Source organism: Boleophthalmus pectinirostris, unplaced genomic scaffold (assembly GCF_026225935.1).
Source record: "Boleophthalmus pectinirostris isolate CB_2022bp ecotype Guang Dong unplaced genomic scaffold, ASM2622593v1 HiC_scaffold_9, whole genome shotgun sequence".
Taxonomy (NCBI): domain Eukaryota; kingdom Metazoa; phylum Chordata; class Actinopteri; order Gobiiformes; family Gobiidae; genus Boleophthalmus; species Boleophthalmus pectinirostris.
The window spans coordinates 17,027,914-17,052,524 of record NW_026571541.1 but is presented as its reverse complement, the minus strand read 5'-3'; the positions used below and the strand labels follow the sequence as shown (position 1 = coordinate 17,052,524).

Sequence of the window (24,611 nt, the reverse complement as noted above, 5' to 3'; positions counted from 1 at the left end):
TATATTCTGCAATTAATTATAATAATAATTATTGTTTTTATAATAATAAATGTCACCTCTAAGCCAAAATGATTGAATTAAATATTAGTTAAAAGTATTTTTTTTTTTATTTTGCCAAAATGAATGTTAAATTGCTCACTGAGGATGATTTAGGCCCCTCTTTGAAGGGACCCAAACTCTGCTCCTGATCACATGGGTGCAGATTCTAGTTCCTTCCTCTTCCAACATAGAGCTATAACATTATTGTGTACAGAAGTATGGTGTGGATGTTTTGTGCACAGGATTATTGATCTCTCTGGTTACACAGGTATAGAGTGATGGTGACTGATATTATGTGAGAATCAAAGCAATGTTTGTTTTTACCAACAGAATACTGATGAGCTTCTTCCTCATCTTAATCATTACATTTGTCATTTCTAACATATTAAAACTGTGAATCTTATCAACACTTTGGTATGTGAATCTATGGCTTTTTTGTCAAATTGAAAAGATGTGTGAGACGAAGGCTACAGGGCATTGTGGGAGGGCACCAGATCAATTTGGTATTGGACAGGGCTGTCAGTGATAAATAATGTGTCTTCATTAAGGCCACAGTGACATTAAAATGAGTTCAAAGGTGAGCCATAAGAAGAGAACAGAGTGACCATTATACATGTGATCCAGATAAAGGAGGGATATAGTGCCACTTCATTCAATTTATCTCACATCCCACATACACACACAGACACAGACACACACACAGCGGATTTTTTTCTGACAGCACAGGGGGAGGCTCTTATTGGTTACCATGGAGACCCAAACCCAGAGAAAGGCGAAGCCAAGAAAGTCGTACTTCACCAGTGTGCTCATGGGCTATTAAATCATTCATGCTATGTTGCTACCAGTAACAGGATTATTTAATTTCCATTGTTATGTAACAGAAAGGAAGTGAGACCTCAGAGGGATACACTGAAAAGCAAAGCATATGCAGACAGAGAAGATGATTGGTTTCAGGCAGGACCTACTGTATCTGTAATGTACAATGAATGAATGAATGAGTGTACAAAGGAATGAGGTACTAGTTTAGATTTGAAGTGTATATTACCAACCAGTTAAGCAAGAATGCTGTAGAGTCCTCTCACCTTGCCAGGGGCATGTCCGGACTTTTTTTTTTTTTTTTTTGCTTGGATAGCCCAAGGGTGGCACAAGAGCCAGTCCATGTCTTTAAAGTGAGAATTTTAACACTTCAGGAGTTAATCATTATAATAAAAATTATAAGAAATGTACAAGTTTATTTCTTCTTTTTGCTATTATTTTGTGCAATATTTGTATTATTTACTGCCCCCCTCTCCCTCTCTCCCCCTCCTCCGGTCATTCTCTAGAAGCTGTACCTCACATACTTCTTCCATATTGTCCTTTCAGTCTTTTATGACTGTTGATTAGAGCAGATTGACAAACGCTGTTCTGATCCAGTCACATGGAACACAAGACACAAGATTTTTTTGAGGTGGTCCCAAAGTCAGTATAAATGGGCTGTAGTAAGGGCTGTATCTGCATCTTAAATCTGTGCCCATATAAATGCCCAATTATTGGAATATATCACCATTGAAATTCTTCCATATTTTCCTAATTGTGAAATAATAATAAAATAATAAAACTTGCTGAGGGACTGGAGACACAGATGGACAGTGTTAAGAGCTTCAAAGTGCTCCTTATGTGCTTTTAACCTAATATGTTTGTCCATTCTTTGCAAAAGTGACATCTTCTGTTTTTTTTGTTTTTTTTACAGCCGGAAGAAACACAACAAATGAGGAGTTGGAGAGTATGTTAGAAAGTGACAACCCAGCTATTTTCACCTCCGGAGTGAGCAGCACAATCACTGTGTAGCTTAAATACCAGATTTAAATGAAGTCCTCCTACCCACTCTTCTCTGTTTGTTACGCTATTACAGATTATTATGGACAACATCACACAGCAAGCAATGAATGAAATCGAGACACGGCACAATGAAATTATCAAGCTGGAGAACAGCATCCGAGAGCTGCATGACATGTTCATGGACATGGCAATGCTGGTGGAAAGTCAGGTAACAAAGGACTCACTGCACATCTGATATAACAAGAAGCATTTAAATATTGCTGTAGAAACATGAATGACTATTGGCAAACATGAGATATTGAGTCAGTTTGAAAAGGGCAAAATTGTGATGTTCAGACAACTGGATTAGGGGGGATACTGACAAAAAATGATCATGAATTAATCTTGACATTAATGACTTGATTAATCTTGAAGTGTTGATGGGGTGATGGTTTTGAAATCCATTCTTTAATCTAATCTAAATGTGCCCAATGGCCTAGTAAATGTCTTGAGTGAGTATTGCACCAAAGTTAAAAGACTTGTAAAAAATTACATAAAATTTATAAAATTACCACAAAAGAGCTGAAAATCACTAAAAAAATCTGCTTCTTTTGGATTTCAAAGTGTATGGCATTATTAGACACATGGGGACAGCATTACAGCAGAGTGATTAATACTCACTCTCAGCCATATGGTTCTGGGTTCAATCATTGTTTGGGAAAGTGGGTTTCTGCACCACAAGACTAAAAATGTGGGCGAAGGACGCTAGCTCTGACCATTAACCTGCTGAAGATCTGTTAAAGCTCTTAATTTACTCCTTTAGCACTAAAACTCACTTATTCATTTGTTTTATCAGTCTACTTTTCACCACACGGCTCTAACAGATAGTGGATAAAACAATGAACACTAACTTTATACAAATAGTAAAGCAGCAGCTTTCTTCACTGGTCCCTCAAGATGCTGCTTCATTCTGCCATTTCTGTGTTGTGACAAAAACTCTAAATAACAATAAAAGCTGACAGTATGAATTCATATTAAACATAATCATAGCCAAATGAGTTGGAAGGATAATATGTTTTCGGCTCCATTTGGATCCCCATTTGCAAAATATGTTGGTAAAAATAGACTTGGACCAATTAGTTTTGGCCCATGATGGAGCAGGCTGGAGAATTAAATGTTTTCCTGCTTTTCACATTTCCGTTGACACACTGGACATGTCTCTGTCCCTATGTTTCCCATAATGCATTGGTTCCATATTTAGCCTGAGGTGATGCAAGGACCTGCAGTATGTGATTGTGAATATGATTGTGTGGGCTAGACCCCCACTGAGAACCATTGGCTTTATCAGAAATATTCACTTTGAGAGCAAGAAGATGTGAATGACAGCTCTGAAAGGGCCATATTGACTGCATTGTTTGTCATGACTGTATTAATCAATCTTGCATTGAGTTTGCTTTGTGTAATTGCTTTGATCAACTAACAAGTTCTTTTCTGTAAGGGTGCCGTAACATGGACTATGGTGTGTTTAATTTATCCTTGCCTGGTTCTCTTAAAATATATATAGGTAATATCTTGTTTTATTGTCCATACACAGCCATATTTATTAACAGTTTGCATAAAGTGCTGTGCAATCTCTCAACTGCAACACTATATCTCACAAACTGCAGTTAAACTCAGAGGTCTTCAAATTTTATGTATGGTAAATGCTGATTTGATAAGAACAGAAAAGCTTAAAGATGCACTGTGTAACATAGTGGAGGGTTCGCCGCCTGATGTCTCCATGGAAATGTAATTCCTTCGTCTAGAATGTTCCACAGTACAGATTAAACCCACAAGGGAGACAATCAGGTTACAGCACTACCCTACATTATGATTCAGATCTGTGGAGAGACACCCCTTTTCACAGAAAGAATGATTCTGTTTTTGAGCCATAGAAATGCTCATAATGAATAAATGTTGGATATATGTTTAATGTCATACCATGGAACATTCCAGACTAAGCAATAACAGTTCCATGGAGACAAGCAGGTGGTGGACCCTCTGCCAGAAATGTGCACCTTTAAGATCATATATTGTTCTAAACCTATTAACCTGAATCTATTAAAATAAGTTTTATTAATCAAATGCATTTAACACGCTAACATTTGCATAGTATTGGATCAATCACGATATATTAACAAAATGCTTATCAGACGTAACTTAGACCTTCAGTTGCGTATTGGTTTTTAAATAACTATATTTCCATTTTTATGCAGGGTGACCTGGTGAACAACATTGAGCATTGTGTTTCAGGGGCCCAGAATTATGTGGAAAATGCAAAAGAGAACATCCCTAAATGCAAAAAGTTTAAAAAGCCTAAAAAGGTGGGACTTATTAGAACTAATTTTCTTTTCTCTGCTTTTTTCCACTGCTGCCTGTATTCTTCGTCAACTTCATCTGTGAAAGGGTGAAATGATAGACCGCATAGAGTATAATGTGGAGCACTCTGTAGACTATGTGGAAAGGGCAGTATCAGACACTAAGAAGGCAGTTAAATACCAGAGTAAAGCACGAAGGGTGAGTCATAAGCCTGCTAACACATGCATGTTTTTGCAACTGTCAGCTAGAAGCATGGCCTGTGTCTGTGAACTGTGTGGCATGTAAAGTGTATGTATGTAGTGCCAGTATGCTTAGTGCCATTGATTTCATTTGGGGAAGAAATGTTGAGTTGATAATTGACAGTCTAGTCTAAAGTGGACTGAGTCTGCCCCCTCTCGGTTGTTAACAGCAATAGCAAAAGCTTAAAAAGGCGTTTCTTCTCCTGCACTTTCACTTTTCCTCATTATATTTTAGCACGTTTAAAAAGCAGAACAGGCCATTTTTTTTTACATTGTTTCCTATCTTTCCTTGCAGAAAGTGTTCCTAATTGGAGGATGCATTGCTGTTTGTCTAACTATTGTCATTATTGCCCTGACAGTGGGTCTTACTTGAGGAATAAGAAATGTAGGGAAAAAAAAGTTTATAAATCGCACTTACATTTATTTAAAGGAAAGTGCAGTAGGTAAGATTATCATTATTGCATACTGCACTAAAAAGATGTTTTCTGTTGGAGGGTCTGCTTGCTTGTTGTCATAAAGATGTTATTGCTTTGCCTGAGCAGTTATTTACATGCAAAGATGGCCCAACCCATCAAAGCTTGGGACTTGCAAGTCATGACTTGGACTTGAGTCAGACTTGAGACTTGGACTAAGACTTGGGACTCTACTTGGACTTGCAAGTCATGACTTGGGACTTGACTCAGACTTGAGGCCTGTGACTTAAGAAGACTTGAGAAGCACTTTTAAATCTCAATTCCTTCTATTCTGACCATAATTATTCAGACTAAGATCTTGTCAGTACATTTAAAAAGGAAAAATTAACTAAATGACAACTACATCTACAACTTTTATATACTCTATAAATACTCATATATAAATAAATAATGTATGTTTTTTTAACTACAGTTTATCTTAAAAGTCATATAAACTACCAAAAGCTAAGCTATATTTGGTACTTTGGTTTAAAGACTTGAAATGACTTGAAGCTCAAAGCAGATGACTTGGACTTAAATTGGACTTATGGGCCAGTGACTCGAGACTCGAGACTTGCCTGTATTTTACTTGGGACTTGATTCAGACTTTAGGTCAAAGACTTGAGATTTACTTGAGACTTGCAAAACAAAGACTTGGTCTCACCTCTGCAACCCATGAATAAAAATAACAAAAAAATTTACTGAAGTTTAGTCACTGGAGTAGATCCTTGATACTACCCCATGGAGACAAATTGTGTCAAACTTTACCATGTTACAAGTGAGATCTGTGGAGAGTAAGTATACATGTTTTTCAAGATATTTCTGAGCAATAAAAACATCTGTATGTGAATACTAGGTAAAGATAAGTAAATAAATGCAATGCTGTGGAGTGGACCATTACCAAAAGCAATAATGGAGACAAGGTGACTCCCCCAACAGAAATTTTACATAGGGCACCTTTAATTACATTACATAGTGCCACCTTTTTACATTTAATTATTTCATGTTGATCCAAAACACATAATTTATTTTGAGTGATGTTGCACTGAGGGGATAAAGTGAACTCAAAGTGAACTGTATGTGCTGTAAATACCTGTACTTTTGTCCAACAGCTTTGTGTCTAGATGTTGTGTGCATGCTGTGGCTTGTCTCTGTTTGTATGAGGGGTGGTAAATCTAAAAAAAAATATTGTCCACACATTTTTTAAACCTTTATATTTTCATAAAACTCTATACTCTATACATTTTGTTGATGTAACAGTTAGGTAAATAAAATAAATGTAACTTTACAATACAGTGAAGCAGAAACATACTTCACACTACTGGTACTAAATTATCTGTTTTTATATTATTATTTAATATTATATTAATTAAGGACTAAAAAATAAAAAAGCAGAAGTCACATTACTGTAACTTCACAGGAGAGGCAAAACATAATGTCCGCATAAATAAACAGGTATAATATTTTTTATTTGTACAGTCACAATTTAAACTTTCAAGCAGTTTAAGGTTAAAATACTACAGCAATTATGTGTTTGCCTATATATATAAGATTATTTTTTATCATTAACTTTATGTAACTATTCTCTCTATATATATGCAATTAATAGAACTTGCCATAAGCTTTAAATTGACTTTACCCAAATCCTTTTGATTTTCTGTCCTAAAATATTTCACTTTTATACTGAATATTTGATCTATTCTTTGTGTTAACTTTGGTTCTGGGTGCAATAATGCACTGGAATGAACACAATGATGTGACATTCTCTCCTGTACTAACAAACTCCTTTCTGTCTCCATAATGCTGCTTTGGATGCTCTCCACTTGTTTACACTGTACAGAAGAAAATCATGATTATTATATGTTGTGTGATCCTGGGCATTGTTGTTGCTTCCGTAGTCGGAGGCACACTAGGTTAGACACATAATGGCAGCTGCACAAGAGCAAAAACACACCACACTTTTACAGTTTCCTGGTCAACCTCTGTCTTCAACATGATGTACAATAGATTTTACTCACTGGACACAGGCTGAAGGTGTTTTTTGCATGAGTTGCTATTTTGTAAAAACGTGGTGCTGCAAACTGTTATCTTGAGTGTTGTAAAAAGTGAAATGGTACACTCTAATAATGATACATTCCAGGCGAACGTAAGAGGCCAATATTCAACAGTGTTGGTTTTGTTTTGTTATGTTGTCTCTTTTATCTGCCATAGCGCTAAAACAGCATGTTTTATACACAATTTTTTCTTTTACGTGGAATATGAGTTTGAATCTTGGCCTACCATAGACTGTCTGTGGGTCCTATATTGTAAATTGGGAGAAATCTGTTGCTGCCAGGTGAGTAAAAATCATTTTCAAACAATATTGACATATTTGAGATTGATTGTCTGTGGGAATGGTGAGTCTGACTGTGCTTTGGTGTTGAGGTTTGTTTGCATGAAAAATAAAGGTTGCACTTTTGAGGAAGTCTAAATAGTGCATCTGTTTGGACTCTAACTGATGCATCATTGTCCCAAGGATGTGATATAAAAGAACTATTTTTCTTTACCTGGCAAATAACTGATCTATCTGGAAATTACAAAATCACTTGAGCTGGTCTTGCAGTCTTTCTGCATTTCTGACTCCAGTGTTGAGCGCATGCCGTACATGATGTTTCGTGGCAATTTGATTGAGCTGAATTCTGTAACAAAGAAGGAGCCACTTGTGTCCTTGTTTTATAAGTGTATACTGATAAACAAGTCTCTCTAACACTGCCAGTATGTTCAAATGAAATAAGCTGTTTAACTCATGTTGTATGTTTTTATTTCGAAAACCTAAGCTTTAATCTGTCTTTTGTCAGCTAATTTAGAAAATATGTGCATGGAGGCCTGGTGACATAAACAAACTACAATGTTTACCATGTTGCCTATACAACTTGTTGCCTTGTGTTGTATTGTGTATATGGTTGGTTTCTGTTGAGATTTTTTCAAGTAAACTTTGTCTGAAGAAAAAAAACATACTTTTGTTTGTATTCATTGTTTAATAAACAAACTGGACATACTCAAGAGTTCAAAACTACATTATCCATCAAAATAAACACAGTACAGTAACTGTCTGAGGTCAATAGGTCCTGGTGTCAGAACAAGTTATTTTCTCTGGGATGTCATTATAGGGTGTGGTGGATACCTCTGCCACCACTCCATAGTGTCAGTATTATTTAATTTTCATTGTTATTTACATTAAGTTAATTACACTACACATAATTTAATTCCGTTATTTATACTTATGTTCTAATTTGAGTGCACGCATTTTAGTTAATATAAGTCTAATTTACTTACACTTGTTCTTTTGTTTTTTTGAGCACCGGACGGAGGACCCTGGGAGAGACCATCAGGACTCAGCAAAGGGGGGGAGCACTATTTAGTTTGTTTTACTAAGTTAATTTGTTTAGTTTGTGTTAAGGTCACATTATTATCACTTATTATTTTCTGTATTATAATTATTTGCTTTTTTGTTTACTTTGATTAAGTTATTGGTTTAGTTAAGTTAATTAGTGTAATTCCTCCCTCTTGTGTTTAGCTTTAGTTGGTCCTCAGGTATTTAAACACACCTGTTCCTTTGTCTGGTTGGGTTAGTTTTGTTCTGTTCAGTTTGATTTTGAGTTACCCCAGTTGGGCCCAGCTTTTTTGTTAATAATTTGCCTAATTTGAGCCTTTGTTAAATTATATATTTTTTGGCTTTATTAAATTTAAACTTATTTTTATACCTTGTCTTTGCCTTTCTGTTTGGTCCACTACATAGGGCTACAGCACACATTGGAATGCCTTAATAATGTAATGGAAATTCCTGGAAATTCTTCTAAAATTTGGTGAGAAGGAAATAAGAGTCATGAGTCCAACAGTTGTCTTTATGTTTTTGTATTATTCTTGAAAGAATAAGGTAAAAAGTTACAGCTTAACAGTCCGAGTACCTATTCTGCAGGTGGGGCACTCCCACACTGCCTTTAAACCCTCGCACATTATTGGGCTGCACATGAAAGACAAAAATAACAAGATCATGGGAGTATACAGAAGAACAGGAATGTTACAGAGTATAGGTCCGATCCTTAAAGCATAGCTGATGCGTGACTAATGTTATTATGACATAGGAAAATGACTAAAATAAGTGTTTGTGAGAATATATGCAGTTGCCAGTGCAGTGGTTCATTGTCTTAAGAACAGAGTCTTTCTCCACAGAAAAATATGCCAGATGCAATGTAAAATGTGTAAATTTTTATTTTGGAGTGTCGTTGAAAAGCTGTAATATAATTATAACGGGTTCAAACTGCACCAGATTCGTTTTATACGTTGAAATGACATTCGTAGTTTGATGATTAGACTCAACTGAACACCAGAAAAATTACATCAACCTTTAGAAATACAAGAATAGGGACAAGGTATTTAGCTCATATGACTGAGACCTGGGAATAGGTAGAAATGATGAATTAAAGTACATCTGTCTTTAGTCGGCATCTGCTTTAGACAATTTAACTCTTCAAATTCCTGCATGACCTGCAAAACAATAATATTTCGTGTACAAAACCATGATATCAGAATTAATTTAAAACAATGGAAATTCAACCAACCTTTCGGAAGAGCTCTTCAGTATGACAGTTGTGAGCAAAGGTATTGAAAACTTTAACAGTGAACTGGATAAGGAAAGAGCCTTCTGATCTGTGCCTGTATGAAACAGTATCTACTTAAAAAATAAAAAAATTAAAATGGTTGTTTTATGATCCATAATTCTCTGATGATAATTAACTGACCAGGAGTGCAAGAGAGAAGAGCGATAAAGTCTTTTTCTTTATGTATGACCTGCAGTTTATCCTCCTCAATGTTTCCTCCCATTGCAGATCCATCATCTGCCTCCAAGCTGTCATGCACAGTCACTGACCCGCTTTCCTCTGGAAGTTAAATCATATAAAAAATAAAGTGTGCCCAAATGCATATACTATGTAATACAAAATATTTTGAGCACCAACATGCAACCCCTGTTTCTGTTTTGCAATAAATACAGAATCTTAAGTTTTGTCTGGTGTGATGAGACTTGCCTCCTCTGCAGGCCTGGATGATGATGATCTTGGGTTTGTTCACCAGCTCAGGACAGTTTTTTGCATTCAAGTACTTGAAAATATTGTCAATGGGCAGTTCATCTGGTTCTTCTCCTGAAGGACCTGATTTGAAGTTGACGCCAAGGACAGCCCCTCGTTTGCCGTGGGACATGATGACCACAAACACACTGTCTGTCTTTTTGAGCTTAGGATGCGTGGAAAACTTAGCCAGGGCTGCATCCATTTGCTTCGAAAGTAAAAACATCACAAACTAAACAAATGTATACATAAAAAGTAAATAATACTTTCTATATGGTTACCTTTCCAGTGAGGTCTGTGTGCTTGACCACCTCATATCCCAGATCAGTGAGCAGTTTCTCCATATTCTCTTCATCTTTCTCTGCTCCAGCTCTGTTATTCTTTTTATTCACAAAGTTGATATTAGTGATGAGCAGAGCCACACGGTTCTTTGATGAATGTAAGGTCACTGGATAGATCTAAAAGACATATATAATAATGTAAAACAAAGAGTATGAGCTTTTGTCTTGAAAAAAGTTATTTGAATAAGCTTCTTTCAACATACATTTTTATCATTTTGTTTTTCCTTCCAAAAGGCCTCTTTTGATTTTATAAGAGTGGATGACCAGGCCTGCTGGACCTCAGACTTCTGACTTCTGACTTCAGGACACAGGTCTTCGTAGAGAGTGGGGTCACATTTTTGAAGATGTTGGAGCAGTCGGTTACTGGCATTATCTCCTTTCTTGCTCACAGTGTCTATAGTTTGCCTTGCCTTGTCAGATGTAGTTAGATTCTCTTCCATTATTGACTCTTTCTCTCCATCATTTATTACTTTGTCCTCCAGCAGCAGGTCAAGAAGCTGTTTGACTATATCCTTTGAAACTTTCTGTACAAACTTGCTCCTCAGTTTTTTAAGCTCTTCTATGAGATAAAACGAATATATTGATGAGTTTAGGCAAAGAAGTCATAGGTCAAAGCACGTGTAGATATAATTGATAACGTGTTTTGTTTTTTATTTTTTCTTAAGTAAAGAACATGCAACGACACAGACTCAAAGGCGCAAACATGAAAGTGAAAGTAAGCACACAAAAAAACGTCAAGTATTTAACCCTACATAAGGTTTAAATGATCCCCGCGCCTGTTGTATTCCAATCCAGCCCGAAATTTACCTGCCATTTTCAGGTGTCTTATAAAAATGTGCCACACCACGGCCAGTCCTGTACATCCACTTGAATGAACCAACACGTAAGTTATGAGTAATGTACTTCCTACTCTTACACTTCAGTGACGTAGTTGATCCATATTTCATAGTGAAAGAGTCAAGGTGATGGTCAGGCACCAAAGAGACTTGAACAGTTTTCAGTTTAGGCTACTAGTAGACGAAGTTTTGCTAAGATGATCATTATGGTGTAGTATGCATTATATTGGTATTGAATGGATTGTCTAAACATAATACAATTATAAAACTCGTATTATTTAATTTGGTGAGCATTACTGCTATTATTGTTCATTAAGGAATCACACGTTTCGTGAAGAGTTGTAGTCCACGCATAGACTACGGAGTTATATCATCATGTGTTACACTCATATACATATACACCGCTCTACTGTTCCGCCACTAGGCGGCAGCAGCGTACAGAAGTACGTAAAACATCGAGCAGGAGCATCTTTGACAGACAAAATGGCAGCGGATAGGAGCTAGCCGCTTGGCTAATGTAAACATCCACCTAGACGGGACTGAAGCTGGGACAACTATCAATAATTCCCTACATCTTCTGAAAACAGCGAAAAGAAGAGTACGTACAGATCAAATCTAACACTGAATGATTGCGACTGTTGCGGTCACAATCACCCAGTGGTCGTGTTAGCCTGCTAGCGAAGTTAGCCGAATAATTAGCTAACCTAGCTCTAATGATACCCTGCCCAGTCGTATAGTAAAGTTAACTCCACACATGATGTGGATTTCTGTTGTATGAACATGTGTAGAGCACGTGATTGATTAGAGCATCAGATTATATATTGGGAGGTTATCTGCTACTTCTGTAGCCGCTCCTGTCTGTGTAAGACTAGCCTATGTCTTGTTATTGGCTAATCCTTTTTAACCAAGCACTAATCACGGGGCTACAGCAGTTCAGTTTGTCCCTCCCTCACTCCATCTCTGCAAACTCGAAACGACTCTGACCTTCAAATATGTCCAATTAAGTTGTTTTAGATTAAATTCAGTCTCAAGAGTTGTGTATTTTAATGTAAATCTCACTAGCTGCTGATACAGTTTGACACTGACAGTATGTATTCACTGAATGGACTTAATGTGAGAATCCAGTTTAATGGAAGAATTTGGACTACTTCGCAAGATTAAATAGTTTGAATACATTCTGTGGATACACATTACCAATGCTCTCTTTGTTATATAAAGGTCAGTCATATCAGTGTAAATCACACTGATATGACTGACCTTTATAACCAGGAGTTATCAAGTATTAATGATTGAAAACAGTTTATCAGGGCTGGGCAAAATGCCCCCAAAATGTTTTACCTTATATTAATTATATTTTGTTATATTAAAAATTATTACATTCCCTGAACATAAACTACACAGGCTTTTAATTATTGCATTGCATATTTAACACAAATAATTGATCCGCACTCTGAACTCTGCACCAAACCACACGACTTTGACAGTGGATTGGCTATAGCATTGTTTATCATAAATACCCAAACTGATCACTGGCAAATAAAAATTAATAGAAATGAGATTAATTGGACAGCCTTACACCTCACTGTTGTCATGTTTGTCCATTTCAGTGAACACAATGAGCCAGCGAACTGAACGGCGTGGTATCCATTTGGACCAATCCGAGCTTCTCTGCAAAAAAGGATGTGGTTTTTATGGCAACACCGCTTGGCAGGGCCTCTGCTCAAAGTGCTGGAGAGAGGAGAACCAACGTGAGAGACAAAAACAAATTCAAGAGGACTGGGCACTTGCTGAAAGGTTATTTTTTTGTGATCTCTTTGGGAATCTCTTTATTGCTCTTACATTCATTATATATTACAGTTTATACTATTACATAATGTTTCCACACTGAATCCAGCTCACATCCAAGGGGAGAAAGAGCAGGAGAGAAAGGGATGAGAATAGACATGCAATAAAGAACAAATCACATCATCACCATCATCATCACATTATCTTGAAAACTCAGACAAAATTGTTTTTCTGGGTTGTGATTTTAAGCCTTCTTAAGAGACTATATTTTTAAGTTAACTCATAAGGATACTTTTTTGTATGAGTAGCATGTTTTCTTGCTGCTAAAAGCTCAGTTTTTGTGATATCTTTGTATTCATTAAACAGTTGCTTTGAGGATAGCTTATGTGTATTTTTTTTCCACAAACCTTTGTGTTCTAATGACTAATCAAACAATCGTGGATTAGTGGATAAACTGATTAATTAGATAGTAGTAGTAGTAGTAATATATTCTAAATAACCATTAGTTGCAGCCCTACTATTTTCTATTACGCTTTACAGACTGCAGAGAGAAGAAGAAGAAGCTTATGCCACTAGACGTAAGCCACCACAATCCCAACCAGCTATAACACCCTTCAGCAAGTTTGAAGAAAGAAAAACAAAAGAAAAATCCAGCAAAGTCAACACTGTTACTAAGTTTTTTACTCCTTCAACCAAGACTCCACCAAAAAAAGGTATACCCAGACCTCAGTGTTTTCACATGTTGGAGTTGTAGAGCAGCCTGCACTACTCAAATCAAAAGCTCTTATTTATTTTTTTCCTTTTGATATAGTAGTATCTCTCACACTAAATAACACCCTCTATGCTTACAGATAATGCTTTTGACTCTCAGTCCACTCCAAGTCCTAGTTCTTCATCAAGTCGTCATTCTTCAGCTGACACAGACCATGCAACAAGAGAGTTTATCGATTTTCTTAAGCCACTGAAGTCCGGCAGGGAGATTTTTAAACAATGCCGGGCTTTCACTGAAAGCATGGTGTATAAGCGAGTAAGTACATTTATTTTGTCCGTGTATTTCTTTCTGTCTCAGTGTGAAACAAATACTGTATGCCTTATCTTTACAGGAAATGGGTGCTGATGAATTGTCAGAGTGTGTCCAGGACTTTTACCAAAACTTATCTGACCGCTTGCAGACACAATTTAAAGGTATTCTTTTGCTGCCACTTTGTAAAAGCAAGTTTAGTAATGACTTGTAATGTAGTTTTGTGTATTTCATAAGGTTCCACTGAACATGTTGAGAGTGTTATGGATGCAGTTGAAAAATATATGATGACTCGACTGTATAAGGAGGTTTTTTGTCCTGAGACCACTGATGATGAAAAGAAGGATTTGGCTATTCAGAAAAGGATTAGGTAAGAACAAAAATGCATATCTTACTTACATTAGACATACATTTCTCTATTATGTTTTATCCTTTGACTAATCAGTGTTTGCTGTTTTTCTTACAGAGCCTTGCATTGGGTCACAATTGAGATGCTGTGTGTTCCTGTAGATGAGGAGATTCCAGAGGTCTCAGACAGTGTGGTCAAAGCAATCACAGGTGAAGCAGGGAAAGCCTATAACATTACATGTTTTTAAAGCATGATACTTAATAAACAAATCATTGTATCTGCAGATGTCATTGAAATGGATTCCAAGCGTGTTCCAAAAGACAAGCTCGGTTGTATAACTCGCTGCAGCAAGCACATCTTTAATGCAATAAAAATCAGCAAAAAGGAGGCAGCATCAGCAGACGACTTTCTCCCCACACTCATTTACATAGTACTCAAGGCAAACCCTCCACGACTGCAGTCTAACATCCAGTACATCACGCGCTTCTGCAACCCCAGCAGGCTCATGACAGGAGAGGATGGATACTACTTCACTAACCTGGTATTAAAAATGATAAAATACTTTATTAACCAGCTCAAAAGAATTATGAGTTTCATTTAAACCACAAAAAACCCTAAAATATTACAAAACCTATCCTTATTTTTTTTATCTTAATAGTTGTTGTCATCTCTTCCCAGTGCTGTGCAGTTGCCTTTATTGAAAAGCTGGATGGTCAGTCACTGAATCTGAGTGCTGAAGAATTTGAGCTATACATGTCCGGACAGGCCTCTCCCCACTGGCCACAGGGAGCCAGCTCTTCCACCGACTCTCCTGGCAGCTCTGCCCTCAATCAAGTCCACAAACGCCTGGATCTTTTAACTGGTTTAGGGGAAAGGCAGGACCGTGTCATTGAGAAGGCACGGCAGCTAGAGAGCGACCTCATCGATTGGACAGATGAAGTAGGGCAAAAGGTGCAGAGCGTTCTGGAGAGCTTTCCACAAGACCTCCCAAACCCATCCACCTCCACATCTGCATCTGCCATAGACTCTGAGAATGTAGAGAACGAGCTGCTGCCCCCGCCCCTGCAGCCACAAGTGTTTGCAGGTTAATGTCCAGAGCGCCTGTCTGCATTTTACTCCATCCTTCTTCCACCTCAATATCTAAGAACATTAGGAATTTGATTTAAAACATAAATCACTTTTAGGACCACAAAACACTAATGATATTGAACACAGCTATTGCTCTGTTAATAATACTAACCCAAATTTAATTTTCTGCTATTTATGAAGCCACACCTAAAATGCCAATAGAAAGATTTAGATGAAAACATGTCCAAATACATTTTGTGAGGATAAACATTATTTAACACACAACAATAATTTGTCACATTACATCAGATACATTCACAGGCTGATACAGGCTTTTTAGACTTCTTATTTGTTCTTAATTTTGAGATAATTTGACCTATATAGCATAATATATTAAAAAAAAAATCTTGTGCAGTTAATCCTTTCATAAGACATTCTACTTTTAAAAGCCCTTTCTGAATGTTTTATTTATTCACCATAGCAACATTTAGCAGTGATCCTGGCAAAAATCATACTTTTTATAAAAATCTTTGTTTTAAGTCATTAACAACATTTACAAAGTTAAAAAAGCTGGGGCACACAAAAAGTACAGAATAATTAAAAGCCTTTATTACCACATGGCAGATAAAAAAAATTATGCCAACACATTTTGGCCCTTTCACTTCATCAGGGCAAACTGCGACATTTGCTTGAAAGTACTTTCGTTTTTTGAGAAAGAAGAAGTTCCAATTTTTTCAGTAACTTCCCTTTGCCCCTGAAAAGAAGTAGTTCATTCTTGTGACCCATGCTCTGTGCATCTATCCGCTCACTGTGGAGGGAGTGGAGGTTTGTGTGATAGCACTTCTGTTGTATGGACATTTTCCCATTTGTTTCTTGAATCCATAGGGACCCCCAATGTATGACAGTAGTCTTGTTGATGCAACACCTATAACTCTAGTCATAAATGGGTGTTTAAAATTCATTTTATTTTTCTATAAGGTGCAGGTTATTGATTCTTTTTGATGCAATAACTGTGACATTTAGTCATATATCAGATCTGACAGTGCTCCAGACCTCACATTTCAGTTGTCGTTTGTACAAAATTACAATTTATTTATTCATTGGCACATTCTCTTGTTTGAGATTTGTTAAATGAAGGAACCTTAAGGATCTCACTGTTAATGACAGAACTGTACTGTCAACTTGTGTTACATTTATTTCACTTTCTTCTTTTTGTCAGTATATGTATTGTATGTCCACTTTGAATTTGACAAAAAGATTTGAATCCAGATTTTAACAACCGCTTGAATAAATGTATTGCACTGTATGCAGAAGCCATTTATGCGATGTTTTAAGTTTTGAACTTTATCTTTGCAACCTTATAGGTTTATGACATGGAAAAACAATACTGTCTTCTATTTAAATGTAACTTATTGGGGCAGTATTGGTTTATTTGCATCTATGGGTGTGTGCTGACAATTAATAAAAAACAAAACAAAATGGTATCAGACTATATTTTGCTGAGTATTCTTTTTAAATAGGTTATATTACAATCTAATTTGCAGACATAAATAAAATAAATAATGCTTTGCAAATCTTAGAAGCACTGAATCACAATATGACAATACTGTGACAGGGATCAGTTCACAAACAGATCTATTACTGTCATTTTGCACAGCTCTAGTTTCTAATTATGATTTAAGGTAAAATGTTCACAAGATTCACAAAAAGTGTTTGTGAACTTACATGCAATGGGTGGGTCAGATTGAGCAAAGGATTTGTATGATGGAATCATTTTCACTTCCCTCAGCACCTTGCAAAACAACCTCTTTTCACACATTTAACGATTCATCAAAATGGATCGGATGTCTTCACTTCTCAGTGAGTTTGATCTATTGTATATACATTCATTTTTTGTATGATATTAACCTACAATTATTTCTAATTTAGTTTTTTCTACAGTGCTGCTCATACACTGGAAAAGTGAGTACCAAACCACTGAAAAGACCATCAGCATTTTATATGAATACATAAAATTATTTTGACATTTTGAAAACATGATTTATGTGTGTTTTTACAGACCCTCTAACATATGCAATATCCTATCAGCCCACAGTGGAGATAATCACGGGACATTCAAAGGTCTTCACTGGCGAGACAGTGAAACTTAAATGCATTCCTCCTGCTACTCCCTACAAATCAACCTGGACCTTCGCCTGGTACAATGGACCCCAACAGCTCCCACATTTTAGTCAAACACTGGTTTTGAGCAACATCAAGACCAAAGACAGTGGGAAGTATTATTGCCAAGGTACCCGAGACACAAGTGTTCAAGACATACCTACCATCCCCAGTGTGCCAGTAGAGATCAATGTAGACGGTAAGTTGTAATGATATTCATACTGTATATAGATACAGCTATAATCACCTTTGACCAACCATAGTGAGGGTTTTTATAGAAAACATATTATGTTTATTTAAAGGGAATATTAGTAAAAAATAATTAAACAAAGCTTGAAATATTAGATCTAAAAAACACATATATTAAGCCTTTTTTTTTTTTACATCACTATGAGGGGAATGCATTCTAATTTACGTTCAAGGGTGTGTACATGTGACCCCTGATAAATAGGGATCCACCCATACCACGTGTGACCTTTTTATACACCATGTATGACTATAACATGTAATATAACTCAATATATAACTCAATGTCAATATAACTTTTTTGTCTAGGGGGCTGGGCTGTCTTAGACACACCATCCCAGGGTGTTGTTGGGTACCCAGTGAACATGACGTGCCGTGTCCGAGGCAACTATCCCATTCATGAGGTGATCCTTTATCGAAATGATGTGGAAGTTTTAGAACAAGAGGATCCCAAGTTTATCCTGAAAAATTTGACTCTTGAGGACTGGGGCCAGTATACCTGCAGAGCATCCTGGAATAAAAATGGCCATACACATTCAGTCATTTCAGCTCAAGTGCCAGTCCAAGTTGTAGGTAAGATAAAAAATTATCTGGAAATATGACTAATTTTCTGTCTAGGATGACCACCTCAAACGGTAGTAAAAGTGGGACATGGTGGAAAAGATGTGATGAATTTAGATATATATAGTAGTTGACAGATTACAGGCTACTATAAAACTGTGTAATTTTCAACATTTAGCTCTTAAAACACAGAGCTTTGAATACTAATAGATCACATCATATTACATCTCAGAAAGACAGGACCCTCCCAAAATTTATGTTATCATGTTTCCTATGTAAGTCTGACTCTTGTATGTCATTTATGTGGGACACGGGACAGGGTCTAAATGGCTGTGAAGGGCAACAATTTCTATCAGTTTTCTTAATCATTTCTTTTCTCTTTTAGAGCCTCTGACAAAGCCCACTTTGTTTATTGTCGATGATGAGGAGATGCGTACTTTGTCTAAACTTAAGCTCATATGTGTGCTTGACTACAATATTCCTGAACCTGCTCCTCCTGTCCTCTACTATTTCTACATCAACAACAACCGTTTTGGAACCCCAACTACTAACAACTACCATTTGATTGAGAGGATAAGGGGCACGTTCAAATGCAAAGCCGTGGTGTCTCAGCTGGGACTGACCCAGTGGAGTGAGCCTAAAACCTTTTAACTGATTCCAAGTTGGGTTTTGATTTTCATTCCAATTGTTTAAAACTCTTTAATAAACTACTTATCTTGAACTGCAAAATATTCTCCCTAGCATGGTGTGTCTCTTTTTATTTCTTAAGGTCATCCATGTACACAGTCTTTTTTTTAAATATAAATAGTTTTAAATAGTTTTATTGAGACATCATAGAATATTCATAATCATAGAAAATTTGCACATCACATTTATATATCATGTGTGTTATTATATTATAAACAATACAACACTGATTTTTTAAATCTTCATCAAATATTTGGATATACATGTATAAAAAAATAGGTGAGTGATGCAAGAAATTGATGAAGAGAACAGGATGTGACAAGTTCAGGGTAAGACTCATTATTCACAATCATAAAATACTCAATTTTTACATAATAGAGAAGTTTTGTAACAAGAGATGTTGAAACTGCCACTTGTTCTGTGTTAGTAAAACATGACACACTCATTGTTTTGTTAAACGGTTTTATGGGATTGTTCATTTAACCAGTGACTGTACAAACTGTTAAAATACAGACATTAAAGTAACATTTATCATGTTGTTCAGCTAAACATTAGGTAATATGGAAAAATTATACCGTTAACAGATCTCAGTGGAAAATGATCTTTCTATGTACAAAACAAGCAGACCCTAAGTAGCATACTCAATATTTGGCTTTGAGAGATAGCATAGATATTCAGACACTGTTAGGGTAAAGCAGGAATCCAGAGAAGATGCTGTCATCCTCAGTGCTAGCATAGACCCCATTCCAGTCTCTAAGCGTCTCCACCCACACCTGGTCCCCCTCATTTAGTTGCAGAACCACCAGAGTCGAGGCCTGGTCAATGTCCTGCCCATACAGGGAGTCCCGGATCCGTACTCTCCGAGAGCCATTCACCACCAGTGTGGCCCTCAAAGGCTGATTACGGACAGTGATGTGGAAAGAGAACACATACACCCCAGCGTAGACACATGTGAAGCTGTTAGTGGTGATGTTGAAATGGTTGTCCTCATTGTAAAAGACTTTGTCAAAGCGAATAGGGAATCCAGAGGGAGGGAAGGACTTTCTAGGAGAGATGCCCACACTGAAGGCTGACCGTCTCAGGACAATACTAGTGCCTTTTGCTCCTTTAAAACCTCTCATGCCTCGCTCCCCTCTCATGCCAGGATAACCCCTGTCACCCTTGGGTCCAGGAAACCTCATCCCCGGGGGACCCTGGGGACCTCTTAACCCTGGTTCACCCTTGGGTCCAGGAATTCCTGGATCCCCTCTGACTCCGACAGGACCAGGGATACCATGCTTACCATTGGTTCCCGGGATGCCCATGGGACCGTGAACCCCAGCAGGTCCTGCGTCACCCTTTTCACCTTTAGGACCTCTTTCTCCAAATGTGCCACATTCACCTTTGTCTCCTTTCTCTCCTTTAAGCCCAGGGCCAACAGGTGCCGGAGGACCCTCTTTGCCTGGCTCGCCTTTTTCTCCCGCTGTCCCATTTATACCTGGCTCACCTTTTGCACCAACTTCACCTTTGACCCCCTGTAGTCCAACGTTACCCTTTTCACCTTTCGAGCCAACCTCACCTATGAAGAAGGACCAGTCAATCAACAAAATATAAAATCTAAAACAATGAAATGAAATAAATATTTACCTTTTTGTCCTGGTTTCCCTAGACTCCCAGGTGACCCTGCTGGACCACTGTTCCCTCTGTCACCTTTATCCCCTAAAAATTTGACCACAGTATACAGTAGTAGTATAGTATATACAGTAGTACAACAATATCATGTATTTCCATGAACAGATGTGCTAGCAGAGAGTACCTTTGTCTCCCTTAAGGCCGATGGGACCGCTTATTCCAGGTGGTCCTGGTAAACCAGGTGACCCTCCAAGTCCCCGCTCCCCTTGTGCACCTAGATTTAATCATAGAAACTATAAAATACTACAATAACTTTCTGAATTCAACTAAAATAGACAGAGCTACTGTACCTGTCAAGCCTTGTTCTCCCTTTGGCCCTCTAGGACCAGGTTCAGGGGGACAACACTCACAGAAGTTAAAGTAGCATTCATTATAGTCCATCGTGTAGTTGTCTGGGGCCGCCCCGGGGATCTCAGTGTGACTGTTATAGTCCGGAGGATAAGCATGGCCGGGATAGGCCGTCCCCTCCATGATAGGTGGTGGGTGGGCTGGTGGAGGGCTGGGAGTCACTACTATTTTCAGGGTCTTGGGCTTGCTGGTAGTGACAGGACTGGGCATGGTCACCTGTGGAGCTGGCTTTTTGGTGTACTGGTATTTAGGCTTTGGTGTAGTTTTAGCTTCGACACAGAAGCCCACCGTGAGAATGACCAGAATAACCACAAGTGTGGATCGAACAATCCTCATGGTTCACTGCAGTTAGACAATATTTCATTCACATCATTGTCATTTATCAAGTTACACACATTTACAGTTCCATTCAAGCTGATATGTCTATATAGTGTATTATATTTAAAACGGCATGCATTCATTTAACAGAACAAAAGCTGAAAATGCATGATTATGTTTGACTCACCCTGCGATGCATAAGTGCCACAGTCATTTGTCCTCTTTAGTGATGGTGCCTGCAGCTCCTGGTCTCACTCATATGTCTACCAGGCTCGGGCCACCTGCACAGCCCCACCAATGAGCGTCTGCTAGAGGTGCAGGGGGAGGTCTGAAACCCAACTACAGGCTCTGGAGCTGACCCGGGGAGAACCAGTGTGCTGTGGCCCGCTCTCTGAAGCCTTGTTGTGTAGAAAGGTGCTTTTGTGACACAGGATACAGCAGCCGTCCAGAGCACTCTCTAGCTCCGAGCAGGTGAGGTGCAAAGGCCGCGGGGCAATGGGTCACCTGATACTGCACCAACATTCAACTGACTGACTGCCCACAGTGCCCAGCAGCCGCTGGCCAGGCTGCACAGCCAGGTAAAGATGAAGCTGTGCTGAAGGAGGATACCACAGATTTCATTTACGTTTTAATATGTGCCTGAGTGTGTGGTTGGAGAGGACAATGACAGCCTTGCTTCCATCACTCTGCCCCAGGACAGGTGTGGCTACAATAGAATCTTACACCGCTTAAAGTGGAGTGAATGAATAATGCACTGTAAAGCATTTTGCGTGTAGGGAAAGGCAGGCATAATATGAATCCAGTGCATTATTATTATGATTGTCATCATCAGGTGCAAAGACTTAATAGCCTACTTGATAAATACATACGTCTCATCATGTGGACCTTAGATGTCCAAAAGCTGAGATAAGTCCTGATAAACTTCTCACTCACCACATTCTGGTTGTGATTTTAATGCTCCCTTGACCACTGCAGTCACGTTTCTCTATGATCCATGCAGCGCCACTGGACAATGACCCGCTCTCATAGTGTAACAAGATAGTGTCAGTTTTTTTTTAGGACTGGTGATTTTCTGCTAGCTGTCTGGTCTGCACTCTCGACTTGTCCATGACAATGAAGGTTTGAGAAGTGGACATGCCTGGATTGTCAAAGACCTCACCCCCTCAGAGAGATCCATGTCCAGCTATGAGTGAGCAGAAAGAAGACGGGAAATGAGATTTGTGATCTTGAATCAGGTCCATAGCCAAGTAAGTGAAGTGAGCACATTTTTCCTTTAAGTGCCATGTAAATTGTCTATCTGTTTGTATAGACTTACTTTCTCTGTACTGTATGTCTGCTGAGTATAGATAGATTGAGAAATACAATGTGGCCACATAGAGCATAGTTGGAGATGTGTTGAGAAGGTGTAATCGTATGCGAAAAGCTGTTCCTATAGGGGCCTTCCAGTCTTGACCCTGTTGCCTCTGCTGCATTCAGACCACACAACAGCAGTGCTTATCTTACAGTGGACTCAGGCCCCACTCAGCTGTCTGTTCATTCAACACTGGCACCAGGCCGAACCTCATCCACTCACACGGCACACTTAACCCACTATAGGAGCGCAGCGGAGCCCAGAGCTGTATTACCTTACATTTACCCTGTTCTTGCAAAGAGGGTTTCTTTGGAGCAAGAAGAGGTCCCCCACCTGTTTGTCTGTATAGAGATGTAGTTGCGTTGCCTGGAATGTTTTGCAATATGCCATTAAACCAAAGTATATCTCCATGGACACAAGCAGGTGATGCCACCAAAGTTAAATATCAGTTCTGTGAAGAGGCAAGTCCAGTCACAGAATTCATATTTTCCAAGGTATTTTTAGATTAGGTTTACATAGTGGAATATTTCAGCCAAAGCAATGCAATTTCCAATTTTGAATGGAGAAAGGCAGATGACAGACCTACCATCAGAAAGGTTAAAAAAAGGGGATTTTCATTCTCAGTATTATTCTGATTAGTGGTTTTCAAACTATGCAGATGCTGTGTGAGTGCTCTGCATTCATCATTTGTGTCTGGACAGGAGTTCAATCATATGTTCAGGAGTTCAATCACAACTTTTGTAAATGTTTTGGTCTCCTTTATATGCCAGTATTTAGAAGCACATTCAACATTAATATGAGCCTGAGATTAGATCTATTATACTCCCATTTAATCTTTCTCAGAATGCCAGATATTTTCAAATAAATGTATGTGAAAGTTGGTGTGATATGTTTGAGAACTGGTGGCCTAGGTCATAGATCCTAGATTTTTCCCAACCAGGGAAGCACTTATCAGGGGATAAATTGAATGGTGGGGAAATATAACCACAACAGATAATATGAAATGTTATTTTTAGTTAGTAGTACTTTAGGACTGTTTGTATTATTAAAACAACAAAAATATATAATTCAGATTGATGAGTTAACAGATTTATATTTACTAAATAATCACTATTCCACAAGTGAGGGGGGTGCTATGAGACTAAGCTTAGTGGGTACTTAAAACAAAAAAGTTTGAGAACCACTAGTTTAGACAAAACATTTGCCCACCCATTTAATTTCTAACATACATGGCTCCTCCCCACATAAGAAACTCCTCTTTTTCCTTGACAATCCCACAGTCTGTCCTTAAAATGTGTCTGCACAGGCTTTGTGTCTTGTGCCACCGGATATGTCCCTCTACAGACAAAGCTTGACCTCTATATGTAACGCACTGACTGTCCTGACATGACCCCGACTCACCAACCACTGAGAAAGCACAAGTAAAGATCCTTTCACTCTACATTCCCTCTGCGATCAAATGTCCATCTTTTACTTCAAATAAATAAAAGCAGTATGTCTCCTCAGTTTCCTGGTCCCTCAAAGATTCCTTGACAGTGGCACACAGATGTCTTTTCAACTTGATACCCCCTTACAAGTTATACATTAGTGGGCAAATAGAAACGTAATAATTAGACAGAACAGGGTGTTGTAGCATACCTCTGTCTTTTGTTAGATATTCAATTAAATTCAGTGGAACAAAGAACAAAAGTAAAAGTACTGTATGCAATAAGTACAATCTTTAGGTAGCCTTCTGTAATTTATTGGAATACATTTTTCACTGGATGCATTTTGTTAGATTCAATAGCAAGTATTTGTATTTTTTGCTGAACATTATGTCACATATTTCTTTGTTTGAAAATATATTTTATTTATTTATTTATATTATGTTTTAAATTCA

The 24,611-nt window shown here is 37.9% G+C and overlaps 5 protein-coding genes across 8 annotated transcripts in view; 3 read left to right on the top strand and 2 right to left on the bottom strand.

Moving 5' to 3' along the window:
• The window catches only part of stx1a (syntaxin 1A (brain)), a 40,247-nt gene extending 32,084 nt beyond the window's left edge, over positions 1-8,163 (top strand). The window contains exons 7-11 of the mRNA XM_055166790.1: positions 1,769-1,842; positions 1,931-2,065; positions 4,092-4,199; positions 4,282-4,392; positions 6,726-8,163. Of these exons, the coding sequence (XP_055022765.1) occupies positions 1,769-1,842; positions 1,931-2,065; positions 4,092-4,199; positions 4,282-4,392; positions 6,726-6,803 (506 nt within the window). The 3' untranslated portion in view covers positions 6,804-8,163. The remainder of the gene's footprint in view (positions 1-1,768; positions 1,843-1,930; positions 2,066-4,091; positions 4,200-4,281; positions 4,393-6,725) is intronic.
• Positions 8,164-9,113: 950 nt separating this feature from the next.
• On the bottom strand, positions 9,114-11,286 carry LOC110163616 (caspase a-like). Of its 4 annotated transcripts, none has more exons than XM_055166785.1 (7): positions 11,139-11,286; positions 10,535-10,890; positions 10,272-10,448; positions 9,952-10,198; positions 9,667-9,804; positions 9,487-9,599; positions 9,114-9,412 (listed from the first exon to the last, which is right to left on the bottom strand). In XM_055166785.1, the coding sequence occupies exons 1-7, from the start codon at positions 11,143-11,145 to the stop codon at positions 9,302-9,304; spliced, it is 1,149 nt and encodes a 382-aa protein (XP_055022760.1). In that variant the 5' UTR covers positions 11,146-11,286; the 3' UTR covers positions 9,114-9,301. The 4 variants fall into 4 exon arrangements, with proteins under 4 accessions (XP_055022760.1, XP_055022761.1, XP_055022762.1 ...); XM_055166786.1 differs by having other exon boundaries at positions 9,487-9,596; XM_055166787.1 differs by having other exon boundaries at positions 9,487-9,580.
• Positions 11,287-11,606: 320 nt separating this feature from the next.
• rabgef1l (RAB guanine nucleotide exchange factor (GEF) 1, like) lies at positions 11,607-16,874 on the top strand. Its single transcript, XM_020928567.2, has 9 exons — positions 11,607-11,765; positions 12,775-12,961; positions 13,493-13,665; positions 13,804-13,979; positions 14,056-14,137; positions 14,211-14,343; positions 14,440-14,531; positions 14,607-14,863; positions 15,001-16,874. Coding segments are annotated over exons 1-9 (1,512 nt in total). The 5' UTR covers positions 11,607-11,764; the 3' UTR covers positions 15,412-16,874.
• A 248-nt stretch (positions 16,875-17,122) lies between these two features.
• On the top strand, positions 17,123-19,086 carry LOC110163648 (low affinity immunoglobulin gamma Fc region receptor III-A-like). The gene is made up of 5 exons (XM_020928651.2): positions 17,123-17,250; positions 17,320-17,352; positions 17,450-17,749; positions 18,106-18,369; positions 18,743-19,086. The coding sequence occupies exons 1-5, from the start codon at positions 17,226-17,228 to the stop codon at positions 19,006-19,008; spliced, it is 888 nt and encodes a 295-aa protein (XP_020784310.1). The 5' UTR covers positions 17,123-17,225; the 3' UTR covers positions 19,009-19,086.
• A 632-nt stretch (positions 19,087-19,718) lies between these two features.
• Positions 19,719-21,399, bottom strand: otol1b (otolin 1b). The gene is made up of 4 exons (XM_020928703.2): positions 21,006-21,399; positions 20,840-20,929; positions 20,671-20,742; positions 19,719-20,602 (listed from the first exon to the last, which is right to left on the bottom strand). The coding sequence occupies exons 1-4, from the start codon at positions 21,397-21,399 to the stop codon at positions 19,719-19,721; spliced, it is 1,440 nt and encodes a 479-aa protein (XP_020784362.2).
• Between the last annotated feature and the right edge of the window lie 3,212 nt (positions 21,400-24,611).